We start from the raw sequence: 16,585 nt of genomic DNA on the forward strand, positions 1-16,585 counted from the left end.
AGGCCTGTCAGCTTGCATTTGTTTCTGGCAGGGTAACTGCTGGAAGAGGGGGAGGAAGGATGGGAGGAAGGGCAGGAGGGAAGATGAAGTTCTGTCCTGAGAGTAATGTTCTTGGAGAGGGAGGCACTTGCACCAGCCCGGTCCCCAACACTCAAAGGTCTCCACCTCCTCTTAGGACGCTCTTGCCTCCAGGAGCAGTTCAGGAGGGACGTTTTGGAGAATGCCAATCTGCAGCTTTCTCAGGGTGGTGCTGCAGCAGAGGACCATTTATTGAGCTATCCCCACGGGGGTGATTAAACATCCCATTAGCACCTGGAGGGGCCTCTCCAGATGCCGTGTGCTGCAGGGAGGAGGGAAGTGCATGGGGTGCAAGAGGAGGAGAGTGACTGTGAGGAACAAGGCGGGCTCAGACAGCAATGGGGAAGTCTCACCACGAGAGGCGCAAAGACTGTAAGGACGAGAGGCTACTTCTAACACAAAGCCTTGGTGGCTGCTGCCCCCTGTAACAAATGGGGGCCAGAAAGTAATCCAATCAGCTAATGGACTGTGGGGCGCACCACGGCATTAAATCAATAGAGGGGAGACAAGGAGACAGCCCTGCGCAAAACGCAGCATCTCCCCTGGGAGATCACCGCGCCGTGCCTGGAGAAACCAAGGTGGGGACAGCAGGGCACAGCACCTCATGATTTATGGGGCAGCTAGCGGTGCCATAGGGAGCTAAGGTCCTGTGGGTGCTATCAGGCTCAGATCTGGAGATCCTCCACGCTGCCTGCCAGCCTGGTGGGAAGCGGGGCAAGGGCAGAGGGAGCCCACAGCCCAAAGGCCACCGTAGATGGGCAGGTAGTAGATTCCGGCTGGGTTTGCTACTGGACACCCCTAGCTGAAAGCATGCAAAGAAGGGTGTCCTCAAGCTGACACCCTGTGCTGGGCGCATGGAGGATTTGGAGCCAACGCTTTTTTTTTTTTGGGGGGGGGGAGGGGGAGGAGGTTGCCCTCCATCTGAGCTGAACTTTTCTGCCGGAACTCGCTGCGAAGGGGGGAAGCGAGGGCTGCTTGTGAAACGCATCCCGCGGGCGCCCGGGCTGCGGGGCTGCGGGGGGACGAGGCGGGCGCGTTGCGCGCAGGGTCCCGACGTCGGGGCCGGCGGGGACTTTCGCTTTCGGATCCCTTCGGCCAGACGGGGAAGCCGGAGCCAGGGCAGAGGCGACGGGCTCCGGGGCTGACGGCATGTACGGATGTGTCCCCAGAGCAGGGTGGGTTTTTTTTTTTTTTTTTTTGGGGGGGGGGCGGATGCAGGGCTAGAGGCTGCGGGAGGGGAAAGGAGGGAGAGGAGAACCATGGGACGGCGGCTGCGGCGCAGACCCAGCCCCCGTCCGTCCGTCCGTCCGTCCGTCCGTCCCTCCCTCCTCTTCCTGCTCTTCCTCCTGCTCGCTGCACTGTGGGGTTTGTAGTTCCCCCGCCGCCCTGCAGGTGGTCACCGACTACATTTCCCGAGGGTCCCCGCCGCCCGTCTCCTCTTCGTCCTGCCACGGTGCCGGCGGCTGCGGCGAGCCGTGAGCCCCGCCGCCCCCATGCCCACCGGCTCTGCAGGTACGGCCCGGGGCGACCTGGGGCTGGTGGGCGCCCGGCTGTCGGATGCCCTTGGAAGTGCCGTGCGTGCGAGGTGGCCCGGTTGCATGGTGACCGGGCTGCAGGGTGCATGGCGTGCGAGGTGACCCGGGTGCATGGGGTGCCTTGGGTGCGAGATGTCTGGGTGCATGGTGACCGGGCTGCAGGATGCCCTGGGGTGCCCTGGGTGTGAGGTGCCAGGGTGCATGGTGGCGGGGCTGCAGGGTGCATGGGATGCCCGTGGCGTGGGGTGCCCTGGGTGCATGGGGTGCCCTGGGTGCATGGGGTGCCCTGGGTGCATAGGGTGCCCTGGGTGCGAGGTGCCTGGGTGCGAGGTGCCTGGGTGCATGGTGACCGGGCTGCAGGGTGCATGGGATGCCCGTGGCGTGGGGTGCCAGGGTGCATGGGGTGCCCTGGGTGCGAGGTGGCCCGGGTGCATGGTGACCGGGCTGCAGGGTGCATGGGGTGCCAGGGTGCATGGTGACCGGGCTGCAGGGTGCATGGGGTGTGAGGTGACCCGGGTGCATGGGGTGCCCTGGGTGCGAGATGTCTGGGTGCATGGTGACCGGGCTGCAGGATGCCCTGGGGTGCCCTGGGTGCGAGGTGCCAGGGTGCATGGTGGCAGGGCTGCAGGGTGCATGGGATGCCCGTGGCATGGGGTGCCCTGGGTGCGAGGTGCCTGGGTGCATGGGGTGCCCTGGGTGTGAGGTGACTGGGTGCATGGTGACCAGGCTGCAGGGTGCATGGGATGCCCGTGGCGTGGGGTGCCAGGGTGCATGGGGTGCCCTGGCTGTGAGGTGCCTGGGTGCATGGGGTGCCCTGGGTGCGAGGTGCCTGGGTGCATGGTGACCGGGCTGCAGGATGCATGGGGTGCCCTGGGTGCGAGGTGCCAGGGTGCATGGTGACCGGGCTGCAGGGTGCATGGGGTGCCCTGGGTGTGAGGTGCCTGGGTGCATGGGATGCCCGTGGCGTGGGGTGCTAGGATGCATGAGGGTGCGCGGGGGTGGCTAGGGTGCCGGGATGCACGAGGTGCCTGATTTGCGGGGTACCCGAGTGCATGGCATGCCTGTGGTCTGCGGTGTCAGAAAGCATGGGGTGCCCAGGGTGCAAGTGCCTAAGGTGGGAGTTTCCTGGTGTGCAGGGTACCCTGGGGCAGGGTGGCTGGGGTATGGGATGCCCTCATGCGGGGTGTGCAGGGCCCTCATGGTAGCTGGGGTGCAGGGTTCCCAGGGTGCAGGGTACCAAGGGTGCTCAGGGTTCAGGTTGCCGAGGGTGCAGGGTGCCCCTTGAGGTGTGGAGAGCCCAGGATGCCTGGGCTGTGGGGTTGCTCAGGGTGCCCCAGTGCAGAGTGTGCCGGGTGCCCGTGGTGCCCTGGTGCAGGATGCCTGGGATGTGGGTGCCAGGATGCACATGATGCCCCTGTGTGGGGTGAGCAGGTGCCACCCCCCTCCCAGGAGCACTCCACATCATCCCCCTGGCACTCAGAAGGGGCCCTCCCACCCAAGGCAGAAGAGGTGCCCACGCTCCAGCTTGTGTGGTCCCACTCCTACTTGCTTGGCTGTTTCCCCTTGCAACTGTGTCTGGTTTTGCTGTCACTGCTTTTGTGTTAGCTTCACTCCCGCTTGCCACCAATGTACGGTGGTGGTCATGGCTGTGAGTCCTTGCGGGGGAGACTCACCCTCCCTTAGTTCTCAGACACTTGTGGGGAGAGCATCCCACGTGGCCCGTGCTGGGGCCGTCAGCTTGGGACTACAGTTTGGTCCCTTACCCACGTGTGGTGGCTGTGGCTCATGGAGAAGGAGGGGCTGAACTGAGCAACACATCTCACCTGTGACCCCGGGCACTGCCTGGACTGGCCAGCACACGCTTCGCGTGACCACGCCAGGTTCACATGACAATAACCTGGCAATAACCCAGGCCCATGTGGTGTTAAGCTGCCAGTGCCGTGTTCCCTCTTCTCTGTCTTGCTTGCACCTGCAATTCTGTGTCACTTCTCCGGGCACCTCCAGGGGACAAGTGGTTTAAGTAGAGGTGGGGTTACTTTGGGAGCGTAGGGCAGTCTCTTGGAAATTTCTCAAGGCAAGATAATGCTGAGCTACCCTTACAGTGACCTCGCGCATCCCACGGGGACTCAGGTCTGCTCACCTGGAGCGGTGGCAGCTGGCTGAGCTTTCTTTCCTAAGCTGGAGAGATGGAGTTAGGCCAGGCCAAAAGGGTTCGTTGCTCAGGTCTGTGGATATGTGGAGCCTTTCCGTGCTGTGATGCGTGTCTCTCCAGCCAGGGGAGAGGAGGTGCTTCCCAAACCACTGGTAGGATTTTCATTTCTCTAAGCAAGTAGGAGCTGGTTCAAATTCAGTTCCTCAGTTCCTTTCATGCCCTCGCATCCCCTGCCAGGATGTTGTTTCATTCCCAGCCTCCCCGAGCGTTGTGTGCTAAAACTGACATTTCTGGGGTGCTCTGCGAGCTGTAGAGGCTCTGAATAGGCCAAATCAGGGGCAAAGGTGTGGCTGTCCAGCACGTAGGTGTGCTTGGAGACATCAACTGGCTCCTCTCCACCTGTTTCTTCATTCTTGTGCTAGTAATCTTGTCTTGACCCATGGCAAAACTGGGAAGCTAGCCAAGCTGCAGGGTACCTGCCTTCTGGAATGGAGGCAGAAATCACCAGCTGGTGTGTCTCAGCTTGTGTGGGTGATGTTTCAAGGGTGACGTGCCCAGGGCAGGGCCAAGGGCCTGGGGCTGGTGTGGTTTGCTGTCAGTGGATGCATCGCTCCTGCTGCCAGGGCTGCTGGCCCCTTCCCTCCCTCCCACTTGGGATCCTTCCCAGCCCACCCTGGAGCAATGAGGACCTGTCTGCACTGAAAAGCAGCTTGCTTTTTGGCAAGAGACCTGGCTTTGACTGAGTCTTGAGCTGATCCGGGAGGTATGTAGCACCTGTCCAGACAGCAAGAACAGATTTAAATCACAGCTGGTGAGCCACTGTGCTCCCAGGGGGATGGTGGCACTGGGATAGTCCTCACTTTGACAGCTGTCAGGGAGCTGCAACCTGCCTTGGGTTTAAACCAGGCAAAAAAGTCGTTCATTTGGGCCAAGTACGGGCAGGTATCTTCATTCTGGAGGAAGATCCGCTGCTTTTGACTGGAAACAAGGAGCTTTAAAAACTGGCTTGGAGCAAAGGGTAGACAGCTGCCTGTCGGGGCTCGTCGCGCAAGAAGCGGGTGTCCCGTGGGGAGCAGCGTGTTGCTGGCCCTGCTACCTGAGTGGGGTGGGGGCTGCCCTACAAAGAGCTCTTGTTGTTTGTTAAAAACCCATTTGCTTTGGCTGTGGACACCCATGGCTCGTGTCTGGGGCAGGGGGAGCAGCGTCGACGGAGCGGGGTTGGCCTCTTCTGCCACAGCCCGCAGTTTGGAGCAGGGAGGGACGATAACCGGAGTGACATTTTAGCCCCCAGCATCAGACTGGCTTTTGGCAGCTCCAGCCCCTTCGATGCAGCCCCTCAGGGAGTTGGAGATGAAAATCGGTCACATCTGTGGGCCCTGGCCTGGCTGGGAACTCCTGGGTCCGCTCCAAGCCTGGGATAAGAGGGAAATGGGTCATAGTCCAGGCAGTCGGAGCTGGCAAGGGCCCCGGACGGGAGGTAAGGCAACAGCTCAATCTTGGCAGCGTTAGGGGCTTGGATTTGAGAGTTTAGCCCCCGTTACTTGCTGCTTGCCCTTTCTTTTACCCAGACTGAGCCTGGGGCGGTTGTGCTGCTGCAATCCGCAGGGAGGTCCAAGCTAATGCTGCTGAGCCCCCGCTTTAGGAGTTAGCTGGCTTGTGAGTAAGCAAACAGCACTTTCTAAATCACTGCCCTGCTACTCGGGAAGATTTATATTCCCAGGAGATAAGTGGAGGCCTTACTCAACGCGCTCTGCTTTGGTGAAACCCTGAAGACTAGCAATTAAAGCTAAGCTCGGCGTGTCAAAGGAAGTTAGGGCTTGTCATGCCGGGGGCTTAATTTTTCAAGTTGTTTGTTTGCTTCACCTCTGAGGAGGGTTTCGCAGGCTCTGGACTCTGTAAAAGTGTATCGGAGGGGTAGGAGCGGATTGCACTTTGGGTTTCCATCACGACCGGCCTTTCTGTGCCAGCGTCTGGGCTCTGTACGTGAGCGCAGTGACAGGACCCCTTCCAGGAACATTTGTGCTGTGTAGGGCTATCCCTGCCAGCTCGTTTCCTTATTAGCTGCGTGCACTAATTATCCAGTGCCAACTTTTGCAAGGCAAGTGTGGGTTTAACCGTGGCGGATGGCAGCCGTGTGCAGGGCGCAAGAGGGGCACGGGTCGGGAGGTCCCACGGACATGCGGGTTTTTGGGGCCAGAGCTTTTTAGCTGACTGTGAGCAGTTGCTCTGTGATTAGCAGGTAGTCACGCTTCCAGACCTTGGCCCTGTAGCATGTATTTATACGTGTGGCTTTTTATCTCTTAATAAGTGCTGTTGGTGACTTGTGGGAGCGAGAGGTACATGGAGAATGCCTGGGAGCAGGTCTGGCTCTGACCGCTTGAAAGGTATGCCGCGAGGATGAGAAAGGGAGAGGAGTTTGAATTCCCCAAGTAGCTGCAGACCCCTTCTCTCTCCCTCCAATATACCTTCCAATTGCAATTTAAAGGGGGATTTCAGCAAACACGTTTAGCTGTTTTTGTTTGTTTTTGTAAAAAACTGACTCTGGGGCCAGCCCTGCCCACGGTGATGCAATCAGCCTGGCAGAGTGCGAGGGAAGAGGGTATGTTAGACCAGGACTGAGGGTAGGGATGTTCCCAGCTTCCCTGCCTTGCAAGCCTGGAGCATAGCAGCTGTAGGGGTGCGTGATGGAGAAGAGAGGACTTCCTTGGTGTGCAGCTGTCCCCTGGGCTATCTCGTCCGGTTGCTTTGCCACAGCCTAGCTGGGAAAGCAGAGCCTCCCCCCGGGGCTGGGGCCGTTTCAGCAGCCCTAGACACGCTTTCAGGAAGCTGAAATACGATGCTTCAGCCAAAAGCTTTCCCTTCCTGAGCTTCCTCCCGTGACTGCTAATTAGGCCCCTCGGGTGCTGCCCGCCTTTGCGCAGCCGAGTCAAGGGAGTTGAGCGTTTAAACCTTTTTCAGAGGTTGAAACCTCTCGAGCGCCCTGTTGCATTTCTTGTTCTTCCCCGTCTTTACCAGGACGGCGGGCGCTGCGGCCCGAGCATCGTTCCCTAGGCGCGCGTTCGGGGGACGTGTATCACCTCAGGGTGGAGGAGTGCGAAGGGGAAACCACGTACCTTTAGCTTGTCTAAAGTCCTGGTGCCTGCGTAGCTAATATATAACGTGGGCAGCCTTGCTCCGGGAGTACGCGTGAACTCGCTTGTACGATGGACTGGGGCTGGCATGACCTGCTGGTTGTCCTCACCTGCACTGCGGGCAGCAAAGGGCAAACTGGGAAAACTTGTTGTATCTTCAGCAGAGCAACTTGGCTCGAAGGAAAGCTGTGCTTCGGGGATTGAGGGGGGACGTCCTGCTGACTTTCGTAAGGCAAGAAGTGGGGGGGTTACAGGAACTGAGCAGGATGGACAACCACCTCACTGGAGAGCAGATTGCCCGGTGCATCCATATTCTTTCCATGGACTTTGAAGATCCTGCCTAAAATAGGGGGCCCCATTTTGCAGGACTGCTTTTTTTTGATCTCTGCAAGACACTGTCGTTGCAAGAATGTTTCCTGGGGAGAAGGTAGCGCTATTTATTTGTGTTAGTATTATGGAGGAATTTGATCTCATGCCAAGAGCTGATTTCTCCCCAGAAACTGCGGCGGCGTGGACATCGATGTGTCGGCAAGCGCTTGCAGCCAGAGAGGAGCTGCCTGGCCTGGCAGAGCTCGTCTATCTGACTGTCCCCTGGAGAAAGCTGCTGTCCCACTGAAGGGCTGCTCAGACAGCTGGCAGAGCCATGTCCAAGAAGGATGATGGTGCCAAGAAGGATGATGGTGCCAAGAAGCCTGCCTCAGAGGCTGCGCCAGACCAGCGCTGGAAACTCCAGGTCTTCTACCTGTGCTTCTACGGGTTCATGACGCAGATCCGGCCTGGAGAAAGCTTCATCACCCCCTATCTACTGGGCCCTGAGAAGAACTTCACAGAAGTGGAGGTGAGCTGCTTGCACCCCTCTCACGTAGATTTTTTGGCCAAGGTCTTCCTGCAGGCACCCAGCTCGCGAGCACCTTTGCCCGGAGCATCCCCCTCTAGGGCTGGGGCAGGCTGCAGCAATCCTCCCTGTGCCCCAGATCCGCTCCCGGAGCGGTGTGGGCGCCAAGGGATGTGCCGGGGTGAAGGCGTGCTGTGTCCCAGCCATGGCAGAGCGTAGCAATGCCTTTTGGGACGAGGTGGGGTATTTTGGTGTGCGCGGGGAGGGGCGGTGCAGCAGCACGGTGCGAGTGCAGCCAACTGCTGGCAGCACTTTCCTGTCCCTCTCCTGTGACCAGGTTAAACTCAGGTAACGTCATGCTGGAAAACCAGTCCTCAGATCACCTTTCTCCAGTGCCTGGGGAAAGACCTCGCAGCCTGCCTCGCAGGCAGGCTGGAAGGGGCCCAGTGAGCCCATGGGCTGGCCCTGCCGTGCCCTCCCAGCCTGGCAGCCTGCCCCTGCACCCCCCCTCCCGCCCTTGCCCCAGCCAAACCGACCTGCTCTTTCCTGTGCCTGGGTCACCTAGGCGGGTCACCTCAACTGTCCTGCTCCAGGAGATCTGGCAAGACATCCCTTGGCAGCTTTCGGCCGTGCCTGAGACTTGCTGGCACGGCGCGGGGTGGCCGAGTGCCTTGTGCCTTCCTGCCTCGGGTGCTAGCACCCAGTGGCGTGGGGGCCAGGCGGGTGCTCTCCTCCCACGGGGCTGGAGGCATCACCCCGGGTGCTGCAAACAGCTTTCGGGGGTGGGGGTGGGGGGAGGCAGTGGGCCAAAGCAGGTTTAAAGGCTGGCTTGCTTTGCAAACGGGGGCCTGGCACAAGCAGCTAGCTTGCGGTCCCTGCAGAGCTGGGGCCGTGCCTGACCCCTGCCCACCTGGGTTTATGTTTAAGCCCAATAGATGTCGGGTTAGCAGCGCGAAGCTTGAGCTTTGGGGCTGGTTGCTGAGGGTAGGGGCGAAGCGGGAGGTGGCAGGGCACATGGGAGCGCAGCGGGGAAGCCCACGGGTTCAGGGTGAGTGCGGCGGTGGGACCGTGCTGCCTGGCCGCGAGGAGGCAAGGAGCTTTCCCCAGCGCTGCCTCTCTGCCGGCGAGGTGCACGGCGCTGCACGTGCTGTGGCGGGGTGAGCGCAGGGCTGGGCACTGTCGGGGAAGGTTGTGCCGCTGGTGACAAGCGGGTTAGGCAAGGAGGAGGCTGCCTCTTTCCCCCACCCCGTCAAGAGATGTTGGCCCTGGTCTCGGCGGAGCGCTGCGGCCGTGGGAACGCTGTGTTCCCAGCGCAGGAGCCTGCTGGGGCTTAGCCAGGCCCCTGGCTGAGCGCGCGTCAGGCTGAATTCCTCCCCAAGGAGGGGCCGCGTTGGGGCAGCTCAGGCATGAAGGCTACGCCGCTGCAGCTGGCGTGCTGTGGGGCAAAGGGCTCAGCTGGGGGCTTCAACCAGGGATGTTGCCCGTGGGTGGCAGCAGCATGTGCCAAGCTCTCAGGCTGTCTCTGCACATGGCAGGTGACCAACGTGATCACACCGGTGCTGACATACTCCTACATGGCTGTGCTGGTGCCCATCTTCCTGCTGACAGACTACCTGCGCTACAAGCCGGTGCTGGTGCTGCAGAGCTTGAGCCACATCTCCATCTGGTTGCTCCTCATTCGTGGCACCTCTGTGTTCGCCATGCAGCTCATGGAGTTCTTCTACAGTGTCACCATGGCTGCCCGCATCGCCTACTCCTCCTATATCTTCTCCCTCGTCGCCCCATCTCGCTACCAGCGCATGGCCAGCTACTCCCGATTCTCTGTTCTCATGGGCGTATTTGCCAGCTCAGTGCTGGGGCAGCTCTGTGTCACATTGGGTGACGTCTCCTTCCTCACGCTCAACTATGTCTCCCTAGGCTTCATGAGCTTCAGCCTCATCCTCACACTCTTCCTGGAGCGGCCCAAGCGCAGTCTCTTCTTCAACCGGGTGGAGGCAGCTTGCAACGGGGCTGCAACAGAGATGGACAAGATGGCCAAAGGGGGCGGTGAGGGGACGCGGCGCTGGCGCGATGCGATCCTGTGCCGCATGCTGCGGGAGCTGGGCACAGTGGCCAAGCAGCCACAGCTCCGGCTCTGGTCCCTTTGGTGGATCTTCAACTCAGCCGGCTACTACCTGATGCTGTACTATGTGCAGATCCTCTGGAACGAGATCTACCCTGCCAGGGACAATCGCAGTGTGTACAACGGAGGGGTGGATGCTGCGTTCACGTTGCTGGGTACGCTGCCTCAGCCTCCTCACAGCTCGATGGGGATGGATCGGAGCACCCACCCTGTCCTGCTCTGTCCTTTTCTGATGGTGGTCCTTGCAGCACTTTTGCAGAATGGGGGCAGGTGCGGGGTGGATTCGAGGTTGGTTTGGCAGTGTTGGGTAGGCACGCATCACTAGCCTCATAGGTACTGCCAGGCTCAGGGACAGCAGGAAGGAGAAATGCTGTGTTTCTGTGGTGTGAGTGTCACTCACGATGGTCTGTCCTCCCCCAGGGGCCATTGCCTCCTTTGCAGCTGGCTACGTGAAGCTCCGCTGGACGCTGTGGTCCGAGCTGGTGATCGGGGCTGTGACAGCCTTCCAGGCAGGGCTGCTGTTGCTCATGAACACCACCAGCAACATCTGGCTGTGCTATGTTGCCTACGTGCTCTTCCGCAGCTCCTACCAGTTCCTGGTGCCCATCGCTATGTGAGTGGTACCCTGGTCCTACTCCTCAGGGGATGGACAAGGCAAACCTGTCTGCCTCCTGCTGCGGTGCTCGAGTTTGCTGAGCTGGAGTGACTGAATTCACTGTCTTCCCTTTTTTCCAGTTTCCAGATTGCTACCTCTCTTTCCAAAGAGCTCTGCGCCCTTGTTTTTGGGGTCAACACCTTCTTCGCCACTGTGCTGAAGACTATCATCACCATTATTGTGGCTGACAAGAGGGGCTTGGGCCTCTCTGTGCATCCTCAGGTAGGGATGGGAGGGGGCGTAGCCACGGCTCAGGTTGCTGAGGTAGTCCCAGGAATAGTGTGGGGAAAAAAGGAGTGAGAGGGAGCCAGACTGGGGTAGGGTATCTGGGACCGCTGCTTGGGCTCATCTGAAATTAGCAGGCTCGCGGGGATGCCAGGTCCCGCAGTGGGAGGTGGGTAAGTGGGGATGCCACGTCCAGGGACTCGCTGTAGGCATCACTCTCTCCCCACCTTGCAGTTTTACGTGTACTTCGGCTACTTCACGTTGCTGGCAGTGGCCTACCTGCTGGCAGCCGTTGTTGTGGGCATCCGGCACAGCCGCCACAAGCAGCCCGCGGAGCTGGCCTTCACCAAGGAGCCGAGCCAGCCCGCTGCAGATGTTCCAGTGAAGGAGAAGAGCCTGGAGGCAGGCGCTGTGCAAGCCTGAGCACCAGCCCCACGTCCCCACTGTGCCTGGCCGGGCTTGGTGCTGAGGAGGGCTGCGCACCATGCTGGCTCCCTTGGTGCAGCAGTGGGCCCCATGGCCCCATTGCTAGCCCCCGCCCCAGGGAAGAGCGGGGCTCAGAGCCCGGGGCCGCTTCCTTGCTCCCTGTGGGTGCCCACTGTCCCACAGAGGGCTCATGGCTTGCAATAAATGAGTATCACCATTATGTGATGTGCTTCATCTCCCATCCGCCCAGCCCACCAGCAGTCCTGGCACTGTCCCCTGGAGATGATACCTGCTGGGCTCTCTTTTCTGCCCTAGCTCCTCCATCAGGGCTGGGCAAGCGTCCCAATCCAGCACTCTGTTGGCCTCTCCTAGGAGGTGGACTGGCCTCTGAGCATGAAAATATAAGACAGAGCCACCAACCTGCACTGGGGGCTTGCGCCTTGGCTTCCTTCTTGGAGCTGGGGAGGCCCCAAACACAACCCAAGCAGAGCCAGGCTGCCCCAAGTGGTGTCAGCCTAAACCAGAGCTACCTCCAGGTGCTGTGGGAGGGAGACAGCTGGGGCCTGCGGGTCTCCTGTCCTCTTGCTCAGCCGCATGGAGCCAGACTACAAGAGGATAACATTTCTTTATTCAGTGTCTTTAGAAAATGGTTTATAGGATACAACTGACAAAAAAAATATAAAGATCCACAGGCTTTAAATTGCATTAATTACACAAAATACAGTAGATGGTAAGAAATAGAGACCATGTGACTCGCACAGCTTTTATGGTAAAAATTTCCATACAATAATAAAAAGCTAGTTACAGATTTATTTTTATTTTATTTTATTTTTTTTTTAGCACCTTGGATTTGTCCACACCAAGTCAAACCAGCTTTGCTTCGCTTTGGCCTTAAGAGCGTAACAAAGGTGGCACGGCGGGTGCTCGTGGTTTCTGGCCTAGGTACCACATGGTCCACACGTGCGGGCGTGCACACAGGCAAACGCCCATAAGCACATGCCAACGGCAGGCCGGGCGCCCCCCGCTCCCGGCCCTCGACAGCCGGGGCGCTGGGTGGGGGGAGGGAGTCTACCTGCCCTGGTGGCAGCCCCGTCGCCTTGTCCCTGCTGCCTGGTGGACCTTACCTGGTGGGGCAGAGGCGGTTTGGCACTGAGTGGTGGGGCAAGCGCCCGGGAGCCCGGTCGCTGCCAAGGGCTGGTCTCTCGCATGGGATGGAGATGCTGTACACAGGGCCACCAGCTCTCCGGCTGATGCCGAGACCGCCTGGGGCAGGAGCTTTCCTCCCGGGGTTGGCCGGAGGCCCCAGCAGCACGGATTTGGGTCGGGACTTGGACTCCTGGCAAGGACGGTGCAGGGCTAGGGGGTCAGGGAGGTCCACCCACCCCCCCGACCAAAGGCCTCTGCTTTCCAGGAGGATATCACTACACAGCATCTCCGAAATCCCTGTACGGAGCATTTCCCCCTCCCGCCCGCGGCCCACAAAGAGCATCCCAGCTGAGGAGGAGGAGGTGATTGACACGTGTACAGCTAAACTGGTTAAATATTAGGGGTTAGAAGAGACGGGAAACTGCCGCGTCCAAGAGGCGGAGGAGCTGGCAGGCGGCAGCCCGCCCGCAGCTGCCCTGCCTCCGGGCCAGCTCGCCCCGCGCAGCCCTGGTGAGGGACGGTGGCGTAAGACCCGATGGCGATACTCTTTGGCTTTAGGTCTGGAGGAGGGGCGGGGGGGAAAACCAAACAAAACCCAACCAAACGCAAACAAACCCTGCGGGCTCGGGCTGAGGGCAGGAGCGTAGCCAGGGAAGCAGGCTGGCCCGGCCCGGCCCTCCCTGGGGGAAGGTGTGCAGCGTCCAGAGTGAGGGGTGGTGGGTGAGGAGGTTTGGGTGGGGGGGTGGGAGGGTTATTTTTTGGAAGCAGTCATGAAGCTGTTCTCGATGCACAGGACGATGAAGGCGTGCTGGCAGCTGCTGGCTGTCTGCTCCAGCAGCTTGCCTGAGCTCAGCGAGGAAGCCTGGCCCGTCACGGCCCGCTCCTCCGTCCGCCACGTCTCACAGTAGCTCTGGGTGAGGCGCCGGCCCTTGGTGTCCGAGCCGTGCCATATGCTCTTCTGCGGCCTGAAACGCAGCGGGGTGGGGGGGGAAAGGGGGTGGGTGCGAGGCTGCCGTGGCCGGCGATGATGTCCTGCCTAAGCAGGACGCAGGCAGAGCAGGACACGGCGCCCAATCCAACCCCCCCCCCCTCCCCGGCCGCCCCTCTCTCCTCTCCCTGCCGGTTCCCCACTGCTTTTCCTGCCGCAGCAGGGCAGCGGCCGTATCTGGCATGCCCACACTGTCTAACCGCCACACGCTAGCTGAGGCCGATAACCGAGTCCCCGGGGACCCTGCACTCACCACGCCGAGTCCCGCAGGACGTCGCGGCCGTCGAAGGAGAGGATGCGTGCGCCGGCCCGAAACGGGGCCTCGCTGCCCGCAAAGAGGGACTCCCAGTTACTGAAGAGGACTTCGTCCTGGCGGGGGGGGTGGAGGGGAAGCAGGTCAGCCTGGCCACCATCCCCGCTCCCCGCTGGAGCACACCCCTGAGATGCTCACAGCCCGGGGGGAGCAGGGCTGGCACCCTGACCCATGGGTGGCTGGAGCATCAGCTCTCCGGAGCGACATGCAGCAGCTCCTACACAAGGGACACCTTTGTGGTCACCATCCCCGCTGCGTGTTGAGAAGGGTGCTGGCAGCTTTGGGGAAGTCAACCCTATCCAACCCCCTGGTGCCGGAGACTCCAACTCCCCTCCGGAGGGACATGGCAATGGAGCCAAGGTGGGGAAGATGCAACCAAGCACGCAAGCTCATGCGGCAGTCCTGCCAGCAGCTCTGCAAGTCCCCAGCTCGGCGCTGGCTCCCCGGAGCAGCGTGGACCATCACGTGAGGCCATCCCGCAGCCAACCAGCCCTTGATCGCTCCCCGGCTGAGTTGAGGGAGTTCAGGCACCGCGAGCCAGGACACGTACCCGGAGGTTAACGATGGGCACTGTGCTGCGGTCGGCCCTGCGCACGATGCTGTACAGGTCCTGCAGGCGGGAGGAGAGGAAGGCCCGGAAAGTGCCCAGGAGGCCAACCTCACGGGCTTGCTGGAAGCACTGGAAGTCAGCTCCCCGGATGCCGCGCATACTGCCGCTCAGCGGGGCATTCAGAGCCACGAGGTGGAGCTGCAGAGGGGACACGGGCGTGAGAAACACAGCGGCTGCCCGCAGTGCCACTGCCTGCCACGCTCCTGGTGCCAGCCGGCCCTCCAAGCCTGGGGAGAGTCAGCTGGGCACCACCACATCTCTGCAAGGCACTGCCTCTCCAGGCACCTTGCAGAGCATGGAGACTGGCAGGCTGAGCAGGACGTGACAGCAACCACGAAGCACTTATGCAGGTGAGGGATGGGCCAGTCTTGCTGGCTGGCAACAGTTGCACATCTCCAGGGCCCCCTGGGAACTCACGGCCGGCTGGAAGTCCTGGTGCACGTGGGTGGCTACAGGGGCTGGATCCGGCCGGCGGTTGATGTAGTAACTGTTCAGGAGCTCTTGCTGATGCTGGGTCCCGTGATGGAGTAGAGGCTGCTCAGGAAGACGGTGCTGGTTGGCCACGATGTCGTCCCCTCGCCAGGGCCGGGCGGTGGGCGGGGGGCTGTGGTTGCGGAGAGGGTGCAGGGGCCCACGGGGCTGGAAGGGGTGCTGGGACCCCGAAGGGATGGTGCCGCCGTGGGAGTAGTGGACGCTGGGTGGCTTGTCATACACCTCGTTATCCTGGGACAGGAGGGAGAGCCATGCTCAGGGCCTGGGCTGCCCAGAGCCCTGCGCGGGAGCTGGGCTGTAGCAGCGGGCAGGGCACCCCTGCCTGTCCGCTGCCATTGCCAGCAGGATGGGGGACTCACCAGAGCAGAGCTGGAGATCAGGGTGTGCTCCTCAAGCTGGAAGGACAGGGCGTGTTAAAGCAGAGCAGAGCAACCCCTCTCCTCTCGCTTATGCAAAGGGGAAGACACCTCAGCATCCCCCAACCGATGGTGTCAAGGTGCAGAAGTTCCAGGTGCCCAGCAGCAGGGGTGCCACTGGCTCCCTCTGCTGCTGGGTGACATCCGTAGGGCACGTGAACCCCAACACAGGCTCAGGCAAGCGGCCATCCCCATCCAACACTCACCAGCACCCTGCGGAAGCCGTTGCGCACGCGGACGTAGAGCTCCTGCCGGTCAGCAAGGAAGACGAGCCAGCCCTCAGGCAGCTCGTGAGCGGTGCTCAGCATGGCCTGGTACGTTGGCAGGGCGCGCAGCTGCGGGTACAGGGCAGGTGGGTGCTGAGGGCTCAGCTGGCAAGCCCAGAAGGAGAGGACACCCAGGGCATGGCCCCTGCATCCCCCCTTGCCCTGTAGGCTCTGCACTGAGCGCAAATATAGGGGTGGACAGGCAGAGGGGTGACCTTCCCCTCCTCCCCACAGCCCCAACTCACCCCAGGAGATGTCCCGCTGGTACCTGGTGGTCCAGGGGGTCCTGGTGGGCCAGGAGGGCCAGGGATGCTGATAGCTAGGTGGAAGGGAAGGCTGAGATGGAGATAGTTGCCCCAGCTCAGTGCATGGGACAGGATGAGGGAGAGGGTGAGTGAGGGATTGGGGGACAGGAGGGGAAACAGGGCAAGCTCTGGGCAGGTACTCACTTTGTCTGTGTGGGCCTGGGAAGGAGGGAGGACCAGGGGGACCGGGCGGGCCAGGGGGGCCCTGCCGCCCCTCGTATCCAATGCCGGGGGGTCCCTGAGGTCCTGGAGGCCCCGGTGGCCCAACAATACTGTCCCCCTTGGGACCCTAGAGAGAATAAGAGAGCATCCTTGAGGCAAAACACACAGCCTGCCGTCCCATCCCCCTAGATATACCGCCAGCCTTCCTCACCATTCTGCTGCAAGAGCAGCCCTCCCCAGCCTGCCCTCCACCGCTCGGAGCATGGAGACACCCTCAAGTCCACCCCATGCCCCTGAGGTACTCACCGGCAAGCCAGGGTAGCCCTGGGGACCCGGTGGGCCTGGCAGCCCGGGGACACTGGGGCCATACAGCGCTGTCCCGCCTGGTTCACCTTTCTCGCCCTTGAGGCCTGCATCCCCTTTTTCACCCTGTGGGATAGCGTGAGGTGAGCATGAGCCGGCTGTGACTCCCATGAGCTGTGCATCCCAGCTGGGCTCTGGGCACATTCCCGCACCACTCCAGCATGTCCCAGCTGACCCACGGCCGCCGAGCGCACCAAGTCGCACACTAAGGGGCTCTGACCACCTCATCTACCCCCTCCCCCCCACCAGGTGCTGCTTGCAGTAGCTCGGGGCAAAGGCACTTACCCGCAAGCTGGCACTGAATCGGCTCAGGTCGTACGGGAACTGGCCTGCAGAGAGATAAGGAGAGGAGTCAGGGTGGCCAG

The 16,585-nt window shown here is 61.2% G+C and overlaps 2 protein-coding genes across 8 annotated transcripts in view; one reads left to right on the top strand and one right to left on the bottom strand.

Moving 5' to 3' along the window:
* The first annotated feature begins 390 nt into the window (after nt 1-390).
* On the top strand, nt 391-11,971 carry SLC19A1 (solute carrier family 19 member 1). 3 transcript variants are annotated; one of them, XM_009680562.2, is made up of 6 exons: nt 391-656; nt 7,394-7,734; nt 9,267-10,008; nt 10,274-10,466; nt 10,589-10,730; nt 10,968-11,971. In XM_009680562.2, the coding sequence occupies exons 2-6, from the start codon at nt 7,540-7,542 to the stop codon at nt 11,154-11,156; spliced, it is 1,461 nt and encodes a 486-aa protein (XP_009678857.2). In that variant the 5' UTR covers nt 391-656; nt 7,394-7,539; the 3' UTR covers nt 11,157-11,971. The 3 variants fall into 3 exon arrangements, with proteins under 3 accessions (XP_009678857.2, XP_068803808.1, XP_068803809.1); XM_068947707.1 differs by lacking the exon at nt 391-656 and adding an exon at nt 1,027-1,590; XM_068947708.1 differs by lacking the exon at nt 391-656 and adding an exon at nt 1,048-1,253.
* COL18A1 (collagen type XVIII alpha 1 chain) overlaps nt 11,766-16,585 on the bottom strand; it is a 70,463-nt gene continuing 65,643 nt past the window's right edge. For all 5 annotated transcript variants that reach the window (XM_068947706.1, XM_068947704.1, XM_068947703.1 and 2 more), the window contains 10 exons: nt 16,506-16,549; nt 16,164-16,286; nt 15,840-15,984; nt 15,636-15,709; nt 15,331-15,459; nt 15,068-15,103; nt 14,634-14,939; nt 14,157-14,354; nt 13,547-13,662; nt 11,766-13,270 (listed from right to left, as the gene is read on the bottom strand). In XM_068947706.1, the coding sequence (XP_068803807.1) occupies nt 13,057-13,270; nt 13,547-13,662; nt 14,157-14,354; nt 14,634-14,939; nt 15,068-15,103; nt 15,331-15,459; nt 15,636-15,709; nt 15,840-15,984; nt 16,164-16,286; nt 16,506-16,549 (1,385 nt within the window). In that variant the 3' untranslated portion in view covers nt 11,766-13,056. The remainder of the gene's footprint in view (nt 13,271-13,546; nt 13,663-14,156; nt 14,355-14,633; nt 14,940-15,067; nt 15,104-15,330; nt 15,460-15,635; nt 15,710-15,839; nt 15,985-16,163; nt 16,287-16,505; nt 16,550-16,585) is intronic.

Source organism: Struthio camelus, chromosome 6, assembly GCF_040807025.1.
Source record: "Struthio camelus isolate bStrCam1 chromosome 6, bStrCam1.hap1, whole genome shotgun sequence".
Classification (NCBI taxonomy): Eukaryota; Metazoa; Chordata; class Aves; order Struthioniformes; family Struthionidae; genus Struthio; species Struthio camelus.